At 47.3% G+C, this 15,001-nt stretch overlaps 2 protein-coding genes across 6 annotated transcripts; both read right to left on the bottom strand.

Annotated features, from left to right (window-relative positions):
- Positions 1-320: 320 nt before the first annotated feature.
- Positions 321-2,238, bottom strand: DNLZ (DNL-type zinc finger). The gene is made up of 4 exons (XM_075519566.1): positions 2,230-2,238; positions 1,707-2,177; positions 1,254-1,393; positions 321-596 (listed from the first exon to the last, which is right to left on the bottom strand). Exons 1-4 carry the CDS (start codon positions 2,236-2,238, stop codon positions 431-433), a joined length of 786 nt encoding a protein of 261 aa, XP_075375681.1. The 3' UTR covers positions 321-430.
- Positions 2,146-14,807, bottom strand: CARD9 (caspase recruitment domain family member 9). Of its 5 annotated transcripts, none has more exons than XM_075519283.1 (14): positions 14,655-14,801; positions 11,382-11,552; positions 10,963-11,186; positions 9,691-9,828; positions 8,915-9,240; positions 8,311-8,490; positions 7,963-8,115; positions 7,357-7,482; positions 7,043-7,234; positions 6,435-6,476; positions 5,767-5,812; positions 4,265-4,335; positions 3,440-3,522; positions 2,146-2,529 (listed from the first exon to the last, which is right to left on the bottom strand). In XM_075519283.1, the coding sequence occupies exons 3-14, from the start codon at positions 11,144-11,146 to the stop codon at positions 2,433-2,435; spliced, it is 1,638 nt and encodes a 545-aa protein (XP_075375398.1). In that variant the 5' UTR covers positions 11,147-11,186; positions 11,382-11,552; positions 14,655-14,801; the 3' UTR covers positions 2,146-2,432. The 5 variants fall into 5 exon arrangements, with proteins under 5 accessions (XP_075375398.1, XP_075375401.1, XP_075375399.1 ...); XM_075519286.1 differs by having other exon boundaries at positions 7,963-8,112; XM_075519284.1 differs by lacking the exon at positions 14,655-14,801 and having other exon boundaries at positions 11,382-12,148.
- Between the last annotated feature and the right edge of the window lie 194 nt (positions 14,808-15,001).

Genomic DNA, 15,001 nt, shown 5'->3' with positions numbered 1-15,001 from the left:
CTGCCTCTTCTGCTCAGCTGCCCTGCCACGGGATGCACCTCCACCAGCTCTGCAACCGGCTGCTGCCGTGCAACACCTGGGCCAGGAGACATCGCTAAAGCCTCCAGCTACAGCTGCACCTCCCTAGGCCAAAGCACACGGACAAAGAATTACTGGCTCCCTTCTCAGCAGAGAACAAAGCAGGGCTCCTACCCTGCTGAAGCACTGAGCCTTGCCTTACAGGCAGCAAAACAAACACTAGGAAAAATATCCGCACTCCATTTCTAAAAACATTAGCTTGATCAAAGGCAAAACTACGCAAGACAAAGACACACAACAGAGAAAGACCAATGCCCAAGTTTATTTTAAACACAGAAATTTCCCATTGACATCAGGCAATAAAGGTTAAGAGTCTCTCTTGCCGTCAGCAGAACGACACAAATCCCATTTGTCAGGTCTGTCCCTTGCCGCCAGTCTCTGCTTCCCCGCTTTCTCCCTCTGTGAGCTGACCTTGAGACCCGGTATCTGCCGAGCTTTCCAGAAGCAGTTCCAAGGCTTCCTCACCAGCCACACGTCTCACCTTCTCCCCTTTGGCTGCCAGGATTTCCTCGATATTCCTTAACAGCGATTTGAAAACCAACAGTGACCCCACAGCAAAGGCCGGACCTGAGACTCAAGCGCAGGCTCTCGCGCGCTCTCAAGCTTTGCTCTCAGGATTAACACTACGCAGTGAATCACAGACGAGCATTACTGCAGTAGTTCTCCATAAAGAGTCTGGGAAGCAGATCAAACCACCCAAACCTTCTGGGACTATATTCATCCATTAGGATCAATAATTTAGCAATTACGGCTAAACACAAATTTTTAAAGGTATCTCAGGGAGTTAGAAATCATGGAAATTCAGCAGCAGATGAGTCTACACGTTTGAAACGCTTGCCAGGGAAACCTAGCAGTGATCTGGTAAAGCCTGAGGGAGAACAGAAGAACCCCACACGCAGCATTCACCTGCTGGCACCAGCAAGGATGCCTGCGTCTCACAGCTGCTCTTGCAGCTTTACACCATTTATGTGGATCCTAGGTAGCGATGGTCAAATTACAGGAGATTATAAAGCTCAGTCCGTGCGCTTTAAGAAACTGGATAAAACAGAATTATACCCAGCAAAACCTTTGGTTTTCTCTGAACCACGTTTTAAAAGCACCAAAGAAAGAACGTATCAGCTGAGGAAGATGCCGTTACAGGTCCGCAGTCCCTTCCTCGCTGCTGGCACACCTACCTCTTTCCTTCCAGATCCGAAAACCATCCCAGGTTATCGGCTATGACGTGGTGATTCCCGCACCCGGGACACTTCACTATCACCACCCCGTTATGGTAGGCTAGCTTGGAAATTGTTTTTGCTGATCGGGTCTGGCAGACCTACAAAGCAAACAAAACGGATGTCATGACCACGGTAACTGCAGCTTCGGGGCCTTTTAGGAGAAAAACATTTTATTTACCCGGTTAAAGGGTTTCCTCCCCCCTCCCTCACCCCCGACTACTGCAAGGCGGCCTGACCGCCCTACGAGGCCGTGTAGCTTTGCACTAACACGGACCGGATCCCGGCGGAGGCCCCCCCGCCGCCCCCCGGGCAGGGGACTTTTCTCTGGGAAGAGCCGCTCACCTCAGCCCGCCGCCGCCCCGGCCCTCACACACCGCCCCGGCCGCGCCCCCCCGGCCCGCCCCCGCCCACCTTGCAGGTGTACACCAGGCGGTAGTGCGCGGCCCGCGGCTGCCCCGGGGCGGCGGCACTGCAGGCCGGGCGGCGCGGCGGGCGGCGGAGCGGCGGGGCGGGCGGGGGACGGCGGGGCCGCCATGGCGGCGCGGCGCGGAGCAGGGCCCCGACCAGCGCCCGCGCCGCGCGCTGCATGGCGCTGGCGCAGGCGCGCGGAGGGGGCGGGCGCTGAGGCGGCGGCGGCCATGTCGGGTGCGGGCAGCGGCCACGTCGGGTGCGGGAGGCCTGAGGCCCGGGGCTGGCCCCGGTCACCGGCCGGGAACCGAGCAGCAGCCCCGGCCCTTCGGTCGGTGGGACCGGCGGCCTCCTACTTGCACAGGCCGAGGTTTTTCCAGCTCCCTGCAGGAGCAGGGCCTCCCCGGTCCGCAGGGGCCTCGCACCAGCGAGCCTCCTCGGGCACAGAGTGAGCGCCTCACACGCAGCCTCATACTTTGGGCCTGCAACTGTTTGATCCTGTTTATTGTATTTGTGCACCGCCCACCTCTCCCATCACCGCACTTCTGAGAGAGAGATGGATGAGGGGATGTCGGAGCTAAAAAATACAGTCCCATTGCAAACATTAACTTTTGATAAATGTTTGTTTAGATGGCTTTAAAATCTAAGCAGTCCACGGGGAGAGAAATAGGGAGGGCAGGGCAGCCCCCAGACCAGGCTCACGGTTCCCTCGCGGGTCGGCTCCCGCTCTCAGGAGCCTTCGGTGTCGGTGTTGTCGCTGCCGCTGGTGTTCTCCCAGTCGGCCTCGTGGTGTCGGTCCTTCGGTACCCTTCGCATTGCTCTTTTTCTGAAAGCAAGATTAGACATTTCATTTTTAGCAGATATTTTCTGCAAACAAGTGGCATTTGAATGCTTTGGGGAGTTCGCTAGGGAGGTTCGGTATGCGTCAATCCACTTAGTGTTTAATCGAATGCGAGGGTTTGCGCACACACCCAACAAAGCTGTGACTGGGGGCAAGCACAGGGTAAAGAGAAATGGTCTAAATCGATGAAGACATTCTCACATTTCGTGAAGTGTGGTGTATTGTCGATACTTAGTTGAAGAAGCCAAGAAATCCTACCCAAAATCCTTTCTTTAATAAAAAGAGTATCGTCAGCAGTCAGAAAGAGTCGTTTACAGTGCCAGTAGTAGCACTTCTATCTCACGCTAGAACTAAGGTCCCTGTTTTACAAGGTTTTTGTTGGTGTCATGCTCCATAAAGGCAGTGATCAGTGAAAACACCAGGCATTTGGAGAAGGGGCCTTCAAACAAGAGCATTTGAAGGGGACAGAGGGTGGAAATCTGCTCCCATTCACACTCGTGGGAGCTTGGTGTTGAATGTCAGCAGTAGGTCACATTCTGGACATTCACTGATGGACAGTGAACGTCAGATTTCACTCACATGGGAGAAATCAATCGAATTTATTAAAGTAGCAATTCTTTGGAGCCACCCCCACTACTCTGCTGTAGAACCATCTGCATGGTCCAGAGCAAATGCGATCATTGCTATCTTGGCTACCTCTGGCACTACACCAGGAGTCTCAACCAGTTCAGCTAGAAGCATGAGCGTCTGAAGATAAGATCGTAATGAATTTATGCCCTCCATGAATCAAGCTTGGGAACAGGGGATGGACAGAAAAGAGGAAATAGATACAGCAAGCTAATCAGTTAAGTCACACGGGTACGTCTAAATTAGTCCTGCTTACTAAAGTCCATACCTTCGGTAACGCTCAAAGCAGTCCTTCATCCTCCTCCGCTCCTTTTCTGCCAGTTCCTCATTGGCTAAGCCACACTCCTTGAACTGGAAAAAAAAAAAATCCAAACAAATATGAACTGGATTCCTCTGAAGATCAGATCAACGTTAGCAACAGGTAGTGCAAACCTGCTCTGCAAAGGTGGCCGGTTTTGAGGCTGATGTACTGCATCTGGCCTCTGCAGACCACCCAAATAAGCTTGGTCATTTCTCCTCTCTGACTTGTTTGTGCGATGAACCATTTTACATTTAAATGAGGGAGAAAAAAAATGGCAACCTATGCCTTCAGATGACCAAGATCAGCTGTTCACTGCCAAAACCCTTATCCAGGAAAGCAGTCCACCAGTCCTGCATCTGCTTGGGCCTGCAGAATGAAGTACAGCATGTTCTTTTCTGGGCTGTCCACTATTGTATGTGCAGGATGGTAATACATCTGTTTCACATAGTTTTACCATCTTTATTCTCTCCTATTTGTCGATTTGGGATTCTGTTTCCTGTACCAACAGTAATACTGCAGACAATTAAATGGAAAACATCCATACCCAGAGACGAAGGCCAGAAAGTAATTAGAAGAAGTTTCTAGGCACAGATGGAGAAATAACCACCATAAGCGTTCTGCTGTTCAGAGCTCACCCGTTTTGGAGAGTGAGTTTTGCACAAAGTGCTCTGATTTTGGAAAAGCATTAGCTGCTTACATGCTTCTCAAACCTGGTAAATCCATCATTAACAAGAACATTAAAGATCACAAACCCCAGTCATAGTAAAGAAGAGCCCACAAAGATTATCTTACACTGGGTGACTTTGGAGGCAGACTGCTCTCTCGAGTGCTAAATTGCAGGTTTTGTCCTTTGGGGCAATCTTCTAATAGAAGGAAAAATCACAGCTTTAGTCATAGTTGCCATCGTGAAGTAACTTCTCCCTCCGCCAGTTCGTCAAACAGCAATAGTTGTAATGTAACAGCTGCCCAGCATGACACAGAAGCAACAGCAGAACTGAAACCAAACCTCAAAACGTTCAGGATTTAGTCCTGTGATCAATGCACAAGTCACTTCTCATTTTACTTGAGCCCTGAATCTTGCTTAGGATGATGGAGTTCCCCGTCAGGCTTAGAAAGAGACAGCAGCTTTCTAGTTTCTGCTCATGCAGGAGCAAAATGAACCTTTCCAAAGCAGCACCTCTGCTTAGCATCATTAAAAAAAATAATGTTAGAGGTCACCACGAGAAATCATGTTAATCATTATTTTAACCATAATTTGTCCCTGTGCCCTAATAACTAAGTTGTGCATATCAAGGCACTTAACATCAGACCATATTTTAGTGAAACTCCTTATGTACTGATCAGGTATCGTGATACATGTTTTCAAACTGAACGAGGTAGAATAATAAAAGGCTTTTTGGATCAGTGTTGTTTAGCTTTTGTGAAAAATCTCCCCTCTCAATGAATGAAAAGATCATTTAGATCTTCCAGGAGATCAAAACAGAAAACTTCCTCTGCTGTCCTACTTTCCTTCCTTTCTCAACATGTTTGGAAAGAGAATTTCAAGTTCTTAGAGAAGCCTATTAATTCCTTTCCACACTGCTGAATCATTTCCACTGGGGATGCCACAGAAACAGAACCAGTGACAGCGTTAACTACGTGGTTCTGCTTTTGCAAAAATAGCCTGCAACATAAAAGGGAAGAGGGGAGGAAAAAATCCCTGGAGAAAGCCACATGGTCCAGCTGAAGTGAAAGGATGTTTGTTCTGTTCTCAGCTCTGCCACAAATGCAAGAGGAGTGGGGGGGAAAAGGGACCCGGGAGGTATTTCTCAAAGGCACCAGGTACCAGGTGATTCTTCCTGGGCAAATCCAGTAGACAGATTACCTCAAAAAAAAGATCAAGGTCCTAGGATGGTCTAATGATACCACTTTTCCCAGGTCATTCAGCTATACGAAAGACCCTTTGAGAGACCACGTAGTAAAAAGACAGCCTGGGGAGCTTTTTCCTCTCAAAAAAGCTTTACAAGCATTCACTGTTCCCAGCATCTGGAGACACGTTCTCCTTTTTATAGGTGAGAAAGATGGTGGTGTGGCAGAATGCCTTGATTTACGCGTACCTATTCTGAGTCATCTCAAGGCGGTCTTAGAGTGCCAAGCCCACCCCACTGAGAAGCATCTCTCACAAACTGAGTCCCCAGTCAGACTACCTGTTCTTTACTAAAAATAAAACCCAGGAATGTCTTTTCCTGTCCCTTTGAAACACTGGACCATCCTCTCAAGAATTCTACTCTACGTTTTCCCAAGAAAAGCCTTACTTTTAGTCGGTTGTGTATCTTCATCTAGATGACCGTGAAGAGTAAGCTATGGGACAGAAACAAAGCAAGAACATGAGAACTGCCCCTTATTCTGTCTCACACAGTAGCTAGGAACAGATGGAGGAATATAAGAAACAGGACACGTGTAGAACTGACTTCTCCTTAGTGCCTCTTGCTGTCAGCACAACAGGAGTCTGAGCCAGGAGTTACAGATCTACTCATGGATTTATCCTCCATGAATAGATCCAGTTCCTGTGGCCTCATTTATACTTTTAGCCTCCAGACAATGTGACAATCACTTCCACACTGAAGTTATGAACTAAGTGAAAACTCTTTACTACAGATGTCCCCGGGTTAAGACTTATTTTTGCCTGTTCTCCCACAAGAGACACAATTAGAAGCAACTCAAAATAATTAAATTCCCCTGATTTGCTTGGACTCAACAAATCTTGCTGACTAACGCCATAACTGTGTTCTACACTTAGAAACCTCAGGACACAGGGAGATTCTGTCATTGGTCTGTGTTGCTGCCTCTGTAATTTTTGATATCACTGAAATGAGCCTAAGCCATGGATTGAAAACTGCTATTACTTAGGGAACTGAGCACAAGTGATGAATTTGAAACCATCCCAGAAGAAAGTAAAAGGTAAACAAGGCAGCCTACTCACTTCCTGGGAATCTCTGGAGGAGGTATCGTCCAGGTCAGAGTTCTGAAATAAAACCAGTATAAATTAATCATTCCTCGTAAGCAAGGAAATGGTAGTAAGAGAATATACAGGAGACTGACAGCTCCAGAAAACAGGGAAGTGTGGAATTCCTCCCTCCTGCACTCCTATCTGACCACTTGGCGAAAGTACACAAGATGCCACATTAATTAAAAGCCTTTGTATATCTAATCTCATTCCAGAAACTTTAGCACCCTTACACCCTGCTCCTGTTTCCTCCAAAAGGCTCATACACGGTCTCTAAATAAAATTCACTCTTTGGTGGTTGAGGATCCCCTCGTCATCTTTGGACACGCTCCAAACACAAACACAGAAGGCCTCAGCTTGCATCAGTCCAGCTTATCGATGCCTGGAACCAGGGCGAGGTAATAGGAACCATCACATCTTTCATTTTTCTAAACTCAGCATTTGCCTGGAAATGGTTACCCACGCAGCTGGCCACTGCCTGCTGAATTTGAACCGGTTAGGTGCAAAGGGCTCCGAACAGCCACACTCTGGCCCTATACACAGCTTCCCAACCCATCACGTGGATGACAACCCCACAGACATACCGGTGTGGGTAGCTCCAGTTGCAACCTCTTCAGCTTGGCTTCAGTAGCCAGTAACTGAGTCTCCTTTTGGAAGAGCTGCAGTTGCAATTCGTCACATCGCTCCCCCAGTTCCCGAATCTGCTTGCGGTAAGCATCCCTCTCAAGCAGGTTCTTAGAGTACTGCATGTAGAACTGTTCTCGGGTCAGGAGTGCCTGGTGTAAGGGACAACACGTCGTGGTATGTCACACAACAGTATATTCAGGGTTACAGTATCTGCCTACTTCAAGCAGTGAAGCAGGGATTAGCAGCAGCTCCAAGAGGAATGTTTTATCACCTGGTCTCTTTCTGAAGCCACTTCCTCCATCTGCTGCAAGACAGCTTCGATCCGTTTTTTATACATCTGAGAGTCCTTCCTCAGAGACGTGCACTGTAGTTCAAGCATCTCTTTTTCCTCTGCATACTGTTGAGACAAGGTCAAAAGCACCCTGCTTGTGGGCAGAGCCTGAGCTAGACTCTCACCACTTCTGCTCTGTGCCACAGATTGCTATGGCCAGACCTCCATGCAATGCCAAAGTTCAGCCAGACTGCCCAGTTGCAGCAAGGCCAACCAGAAGGTTGGTCAACATGACTAGGAGGACTGCTAATGTGATGGATTTACATGTACCTGAGCTGTCAATCATGATAAAAGCTACCATTACCCTCCAGGCTGAGGCAGGGACTGTTAATTAACACAGGCATTAACAGGTAACAGTTAATGCCATAGACACAGAATGCTAAAATATTAGTGTGCCTTTTTTCAACAAACTATAATACAGACACTAGAGTAGGAGCAGCAAGGATTGCTGCTGAGCAGCTCCTCTGCTCCATAGGCAAGACACTGCAGGTGCTTCATCTGCCTTACCCACTGACCCTCAGCAGGGATTTGCAGTGCATCACATACTTTGTCTTGGAGCTCCTCAGCTTGCCGCAGCTCCTTGCGAAGGCTGTAAATGGTGTTTGTCAGCTCCCGGCGTTCTTCTAGCATCTGGCTACAGTCATTCTCCAGAGTCTCATTGGAGAGGCTCTTCTCCAAATTCTGTTCCCTGGCAACCTGCTGGACAAAAACAAGTGAGATACAGCAACCATCTAACTCCATATTAACTCTCTCCTCACAGTCCTATGTGCTCTATTTGATTTGGGAGAACAAGGCCACAGCTGACCCACACAATCTTCAGTGCAGCCCCATCACTGCCCTGGCTGCTAGAAATAATCACTTTTCAGGAGTCCATATCCAGCCACCCCCACCAACCTGGAGAGTGTTCTCCAGCTCCTGATTCTTGGCCAAGAGCAACTCCTTCTCCTGCTGGATCTCCCACATCACCTCGTGGCTTGGACGCTGCTCTATGGCATGCTTCAGTTTCATCGTGTGCTTACGCTCCAGTTTGCAGTCATCCTCAGCCTTCATGAGGCTGTGCTTCAAGTGATCGATCTACAAGAAGGTTCAGAGCTCATCACTAACAACGAGAACACTCTGGCCTGCAAAGGCAGGTCTCACTCCATTCCCCAGACAAACATGGGGCAAGTTTCTCCCCAGCTTTGTTTTCCTCAGGATGCTCGGTGCTCTGGGGACCAGAGTCCTGCCTGTGTACTAAATGGATACAACATGTTGCTCTTGTGAGAGGGCCCAGTCTTGAATGAGGGGAAGACTGTTAATTCTTCGCAGCATAACCTCTAATACATGGGCCTACTGGGCTGAGCTAAGGACCACTAAGACATGCCACCTGATAGAGAAGGTGCACAGAACCTCATGCTGGACTAGTCCAGACCATCCCGGGCAAAAACAAGTCTGGTCCACAGCACAGCCTTCCAGGGATCAGGTAAGAAGGGGGAAACTTTAGAAAAGGGTGACTGACCTCTAGGATCAGGTCCCGGTTCTTCATGAGGGCAGTGCTCTTCTCCTCGCTCTGTTTGGCATAGCTCATTGCCAGGTTGTAGTTCTCGTCCTTGCACTTCCGCAGCTCCTTGCTCAGGCTGTCCCTCTCCTCCTTCAGCTTCTGCGCCCGCTCTTGGTGCTTGCGGAGCAGGCTGTCCCTCACCCACATCTCTCTGATCGTGTCCTCTTTGGTGTGCAGCCACACGGTGAGCTCCTGGGCCTTCCGCCGCTCCTCGTGCACGGTGCTCTGCAGCTTCATGATCTCGTTCATCAGGAGCTGGCTCAGGCCGGATTCCCCGGCGGTGTCTGTTTGGTGGGCAGGCATCAGCCACCGCTGTCCTGTCTGCTCCCCGGACACACATACAGCACAGGCTCCCACCCACTTATCACTGCAGCTCGGGATCATCACGTGCCATGCACAAGCATACAAACCCTGAGGACACGTGTGATCAAATTATCCTCGCTGTTTCACCCCTGCTCTGTGTCTTTCTACACCACACTGTCACTGACAGAACAGGCAGAAGGAAGAATTGATTCTTCTGCTTCCTCCTCCACCCTCCCAGGTCCAGCCTGTGGCACCAGACAGCAGGGCCATTCTTGCCAGAACCCTTCCAAAGCACACAGGGAGCAAGCCGGGGAACACTCCCGACTCTGCTCACCAAAGCTGGGGAGAGGCAAAAGCAGAGGTGAATCCCCCCTTAATTTGCACAGCGACACCAAACGAAGAGCTGGTTTTTTTCAGAACACAAACATTACCTATAATCGTAGAGAAAACCCTGCTGGGCTCCTTGCCAGTTATTTTCTTATACAGTTGTGGATAATATAGCTCAAGACTCTCCAGAAATGCCTCATAGCCCTTTTGTCCCGTTCGCTGAAGAATGTCCAGAAGAACACCTGAAATAATAGCAACAGGATAGTCCATTTATCTCCTTACCTATTTCTAACATAACAAAAAATTGCTCCACTTTCTCTACATGCAGATTAAAGTCCCTGGGATCAAATTCCCCCAGCCAATCCTAAGCCAATTGCCCAGTAACTATACAAAAGTATTTTAACTGTGAAGGAACAGTTAAACTTAACCCTTGTACCTAGCTCCTACTACAGTGTGTGCAAAAAGCAGATCTCAGAAGAGCACTTTATGTTACCCTGCTGATAATTACAGAAAAGGTAAGTTAAAACAAAGAACCATAGCAGTTTCTGCAGCTTGAGGCTCCACTTCCAAATACCAGAGGCAAATATGGGAAAAAAGGGCCACCAGTGTAAGAACACTGCGTGTAACTAGAGAGGTAGCAGGGACAAGCTTAAGACAGCCTGGACTAAAAAGACTCTGAGCTCAGTTCCCTACTTTGTCTAGAAATACTCCGTACCAAATCAAGCCCAGGGGGCTTCTTTTCTGTGTTCTGCAGTTTTCCAATCTGGAAAACAGGGAAAATAAGTTTTTTTCAATGACCCTCAGTAATTTATCCATAAGAGTTAATCCAATCCAAAAGATGTACTAATATCATAATGAATTCTGTCATTCTCTCTGATCGGAACAAGACCAGGACCGCATAGAACAGTCACAAAGAATTTACTTAATGTGCTGCCAGCGTTCCCTCAAACACCAGGAGATAGGAACAAGGGACAATACATGCTGCATTAACCTTGGAAATCTCCCCCTGCAAAATTGTTACACAAGAATAGCCTTGTGGGTCAAACCCAAGCAACTCCCTCCCTTATGCTAATCTAGAGATCCAGAACACCAAAAGCTGCACACCCTCTGTGTTCCCATTACCCTTGCACAGCTCGGGAATGCATCGATAGAGCCATCTCCATTCCTCCTCTCCTCACAATGATGTGCTGGGGAAAGGGAGGGGAAAGGGGCTGCGCAGCAGTGCCTACAACGTCTGTGTCCAACACAGGCAGATGGTAACCTAGAAGCAACGCGTTCCTTCAAGGCCGTGTCCGTTAGCACTCTGTTTCAATCTGCTCCCAAGAGCCAACAGAGCAGGGGAGCATCTACGGAGCCAAAGGCTGCACTTCACCCACCTGCCTTCCGTTTGCGCATGACCAGGCTGGGGTCATTAAGAACTTGTTCCTCATCATCATGGCTGATCACTTTGCACTGGCGAAGATAGGGTGTTATACGGGAAGGATCTATGACAGAGATCAGCTTCACCCGGAAGTTCTCCAGGTTATTCCAACATGTCTCATCATTATCTTCTTCCAACATGTTGGCGAGTGAGAAGTATTAGTGAGCAGTGGTGTCCTGTCTTGAAAAAACAGAAAACAAGCAAGCAGACTCTAAGCCTCCTAGAGTCATGGAGGGGCGGTAGTGAAACCAAGTGTGTTAACAGAGACTGAGAGAGGAAAAGTGTCTTTTCAATACAGGAACACATGTCCCATGTGGTCTTTAACTCAGCGCTTGCAAATCACCTGCAGAACACGGTGACACACTACAATCATACCTGAAAGAACAGTGTGGTACCAGACTGGAGATATCAGCAGCTGCGAGGAGGCTAGTGCCAGTGCTGCTGTGACATATATGTGAAGGAGAGCTAGAGTGAAATTCTGAGAAAACAGAAGTCACCAAAGCTTGATGATCTCCCTCCAACCAGCTGAATATCTGCCAGAGCTCACTGCAAGAGGAAAGTGGAACTATTTAGCAACAAGTCCACTGGTGATAGGCAACTCATTGAGAGCCCCATGAACAGAGAAAAATCCAACTAACTCTAGATTCCCAACAGCGTACCCCAAGAAGGTGTTGTCGAACCTCACTGACTTCACCATGCGTTCTCCAGATGCTCAGCTATGCTTAGAATTAAATCTTTAATCCCGATGAACAATACAAAAAGGGTGGAACACAACACGGGATAAGCTGATGGCAAACCGCAACTTTCCAATTTGAAACTAAGCATTCTCTGAAGTGAAAACATCTTTAAAGCTCTCCTAATTAGCTGTTACCTGTGCTTTATGAACACTTCACACTCTTCCTCCTCCATCTCCCAGCATTCGAGGTCCCTGTATTCTGTCTGACCACACAGTCACTAAATCTAACACCCACAGAAGCCTCTGTGAAAATCCCCAATGGCAACAGCCTTAACTGCATTCAGCTGTAATAATCCAAAAGCTGTTTTCCTGCATGCTGTACTTTATCCATATGCAACAAAGGGGAACACACAGTTGTATATGATTTTCACTGTAAGTACAGAGGTGCAAATCATGCACCAGGAAACCAGGTCAGCTGCCTCTCACACCCACCTCACAGATTCCACCTGTGCAGCTTCAGGAATTTATGCTCACAAACACCACCTGCGTGACTAACACACAGACACACCGAGAGGCCACAGAAGCATTCCCGTTGACGAAGAGTGCTTCTGTGTGCATGTGTGTTTGTTGGGAGCTTGTTGCAGTACTCCCCTGCAGCAGCTGTACCCTGCAGTTACTAGTTACCTGCTTCCTGACAAGAGCCTGCTATTAACCACAGGGTCAGAAAAACTACTTCTTAGGCTGGAAGTGTGCAGGTAAACAGATGCAGAAAACCCAACACACTTCTATACCCAGGCTTCTTTGCCTTTCAAATAAGAAACTGGCATTATTTTTATTTCTTTGCCCCTTTGTGGTCAGACTGTTCCATAATGAGTACCTTCAGAAATCCCAGTCATTAATTACTATGCTTATATCACACATGTGAGTTCACTGCAGTAGCCATTGTCATTTCCAGTGGCTCAGGAAGGCTGCCAGAAACCTTAGTATTCACATTTTTAGTCATCTTCTTTGGGGGCAGGAAGGGTAGGAACAGAGTTCTGACCATCAGCAGCTATACAGGGGCTGGGGTTTCACACACATCTTACTGCATCTCTCTCCAAGGTCATTTCAAGCATTGTTTTTCTGCTCCAGCACAGAGAAAGACTCCAAACATCCTCAGCACATACTTGTTACACATTACATTGTCAGTTAACTTCAGTGAGCTGGACTGACACAGAACTAGTCATTACTTATCATGGAGAAAATACTTTGCTCTGCCTGACATCAAACCAGCCCCCAGCAGATTACAAGAAACGGATTCCCCTGTTGATAAACACCACATCCTTACCTCAGAGCTGTAAAATAATAATTGTTCCTCATTAATATAAACCATTCTGCATTACATGGACCAACCTGAGCCTGTGCAGTCAAAAGCCTCCTTGTTTCCTCTCCTGGTCTAGCAACACTCGCCTGTGTCCTGTCTCTGAGAAAACTTGTCTTGGATGCAGCCTCCCTTTATATTCTGTCTAGAGCAAAGATCATTCCAGGAGCAAAACCGGTTTTAGAAAAGAGAAAAGGGGAAACTACTCAGCTACACTCTGAGACAGGAAAGGGAAGAGGGGGGAAAAAAAAAAAAAAAAAAGAGATTAAAAAAAGGGAAGCCAGAATGGGTGATGGGGTAGGAGAAAAACGCTAGTTGCATTGCAAGTCAGCAGCATTACATACGCAGTGATTTTAGACTCATTCTGGCTTTGCTTTCCAGTCTGTACCACTGAAGTACCAGCTAGGGTCCAGAAAGTTTCTTTGTGTAGTGGTCAGAAAGACTAAAAAGAGTGAAGGTCACAGGCATAGGTCTGTCCAGCTGATTTCAGGGGACAAAACAAGCCCCAGTTAGAAGAGGCTCTTCAAACGGCCTTTCACTGTTAACATCTTTAACAAGGAAAGCAGGTGGCAGCAAGAACTCTCTCTTGGTTTAGAGTTCAGCTGAAAAGGATGATTTCTATAATGATGCCTCTAATTTTGGATGTCCTTAAGCTTCAAGCATAATTGTGACAACTCAGTATTTTGAGGGAAAGGGAGTCAAGTCTTGGCAAAGCAAGGAACATAACCCACGATTCCCAAATTACAGGCTGTGGCTCTAACAGTAATTAAAGGAGCAGCACAGCAAGCAGCATTGTGATGATGTTAAGCATCAACATCATACCTTTGACTGCCTCCCCACCTTCCCACAGTCCTAGAACTGTAGCTGCAACAAGAACTCACTAACAGTCTGTCTTAAAAAAGTCTTGAGAACATACACGCTCTGATAACCATGGCAGCATGACACATTTTCCCATTAGCTTCCCACTCTACTCTTTGTTCTGCTTTCTAAGTTTCTAGAGTTTCTCCATGTTATCATTAGGAGTGGGGCAGAGATGCTCAGAGATTCTTTAAGCCTGTGCTTCTTGTTAAGCATTAAATCAGCTTTACGCTAAAAAAAGATACAGCACCTCTATGAGCTATGCCCTTGCTGAAGGTAATCAGAATGTCTACTAATTGACCAATCTAGCCTTGGGAGTTTTTGTTCTATAGTAACAATCAGTTTAATCCTGAAAAAGAACAGAGCTGCTTCTTTTAGTTATACAAAGTTTTTCCACAGGCAGTAAGATTACAAGGGCTTCTCTTGAGCGGCATTTGTAAAGGACAACAATCACTTAGAGCACAGATCACATTTACTACTAGTGCCTCACGGTAACAGCCCTGTGGTAAATAGCACACAGAACTGTATGGCAGAGCTTCTGCCACGTCTGAATTTCTTGGAAAAATGTTATCTGTACTGGCTTATGGAAAATAGAGTACACTGCAAGAAGAAAGCCATTTCAGAATCATTCTGGTTGCTCCATAATGTCTTGACACCCCGTTACAGCAACATTGGTGCTCACTGTCCCCCTGACCCCAGCTCTGCCTGAAGGGCCCTCGTAGAAGAGTTGCAACTCACAGCGCTCTAAACTCACCACTACACTCTCGGGAAGCTTAGCCAGTGCAGTGGAATGAAGCTTTCTGCAGCACTTTCCCACTAGATTTTATCAGCTTTGACTCAGCTAGCTTTGCACCTCTCTGTAAGACAGAAATTGCTGTTTTATGAATGAAGAAACAAGTTTTTGTTAAGTGATTTGCTAACGTCTGTATGGGGCAGGCTGTGGAAGAATCAAGAAAGAATCCAAGCCTAATTGAATCCTGCAGTTTTAGCCACATGCATATTCATTTTCTACATTCTCCCTGGTTTTCATGCAGCTTGCAAACTTCATTTTTCTCATTAGCAATCACACTCATACATACATTATTAAAAGCACTATTTACC

This window comes from Mycteria americana, chromosome 17, assembly GCF_035582795.1.
Source record: "Mycteria americana isolate JAX WOST 10 ecotype Jacksonville Zoo and Gardens chromosome 17, USCA_MyAme_1.0, whole genome shotgun sequence".
Taxonomy (NCBI): domain Eukaryota; kingdom Metazoa; phylum Chordata; class Aves; order Ciconiiformes; family Ciconiidae; genus Mycteria; species Mycteria americana.
This window is presented reverse-complemented; position numbering and strand designations above follow the sequence as displayed.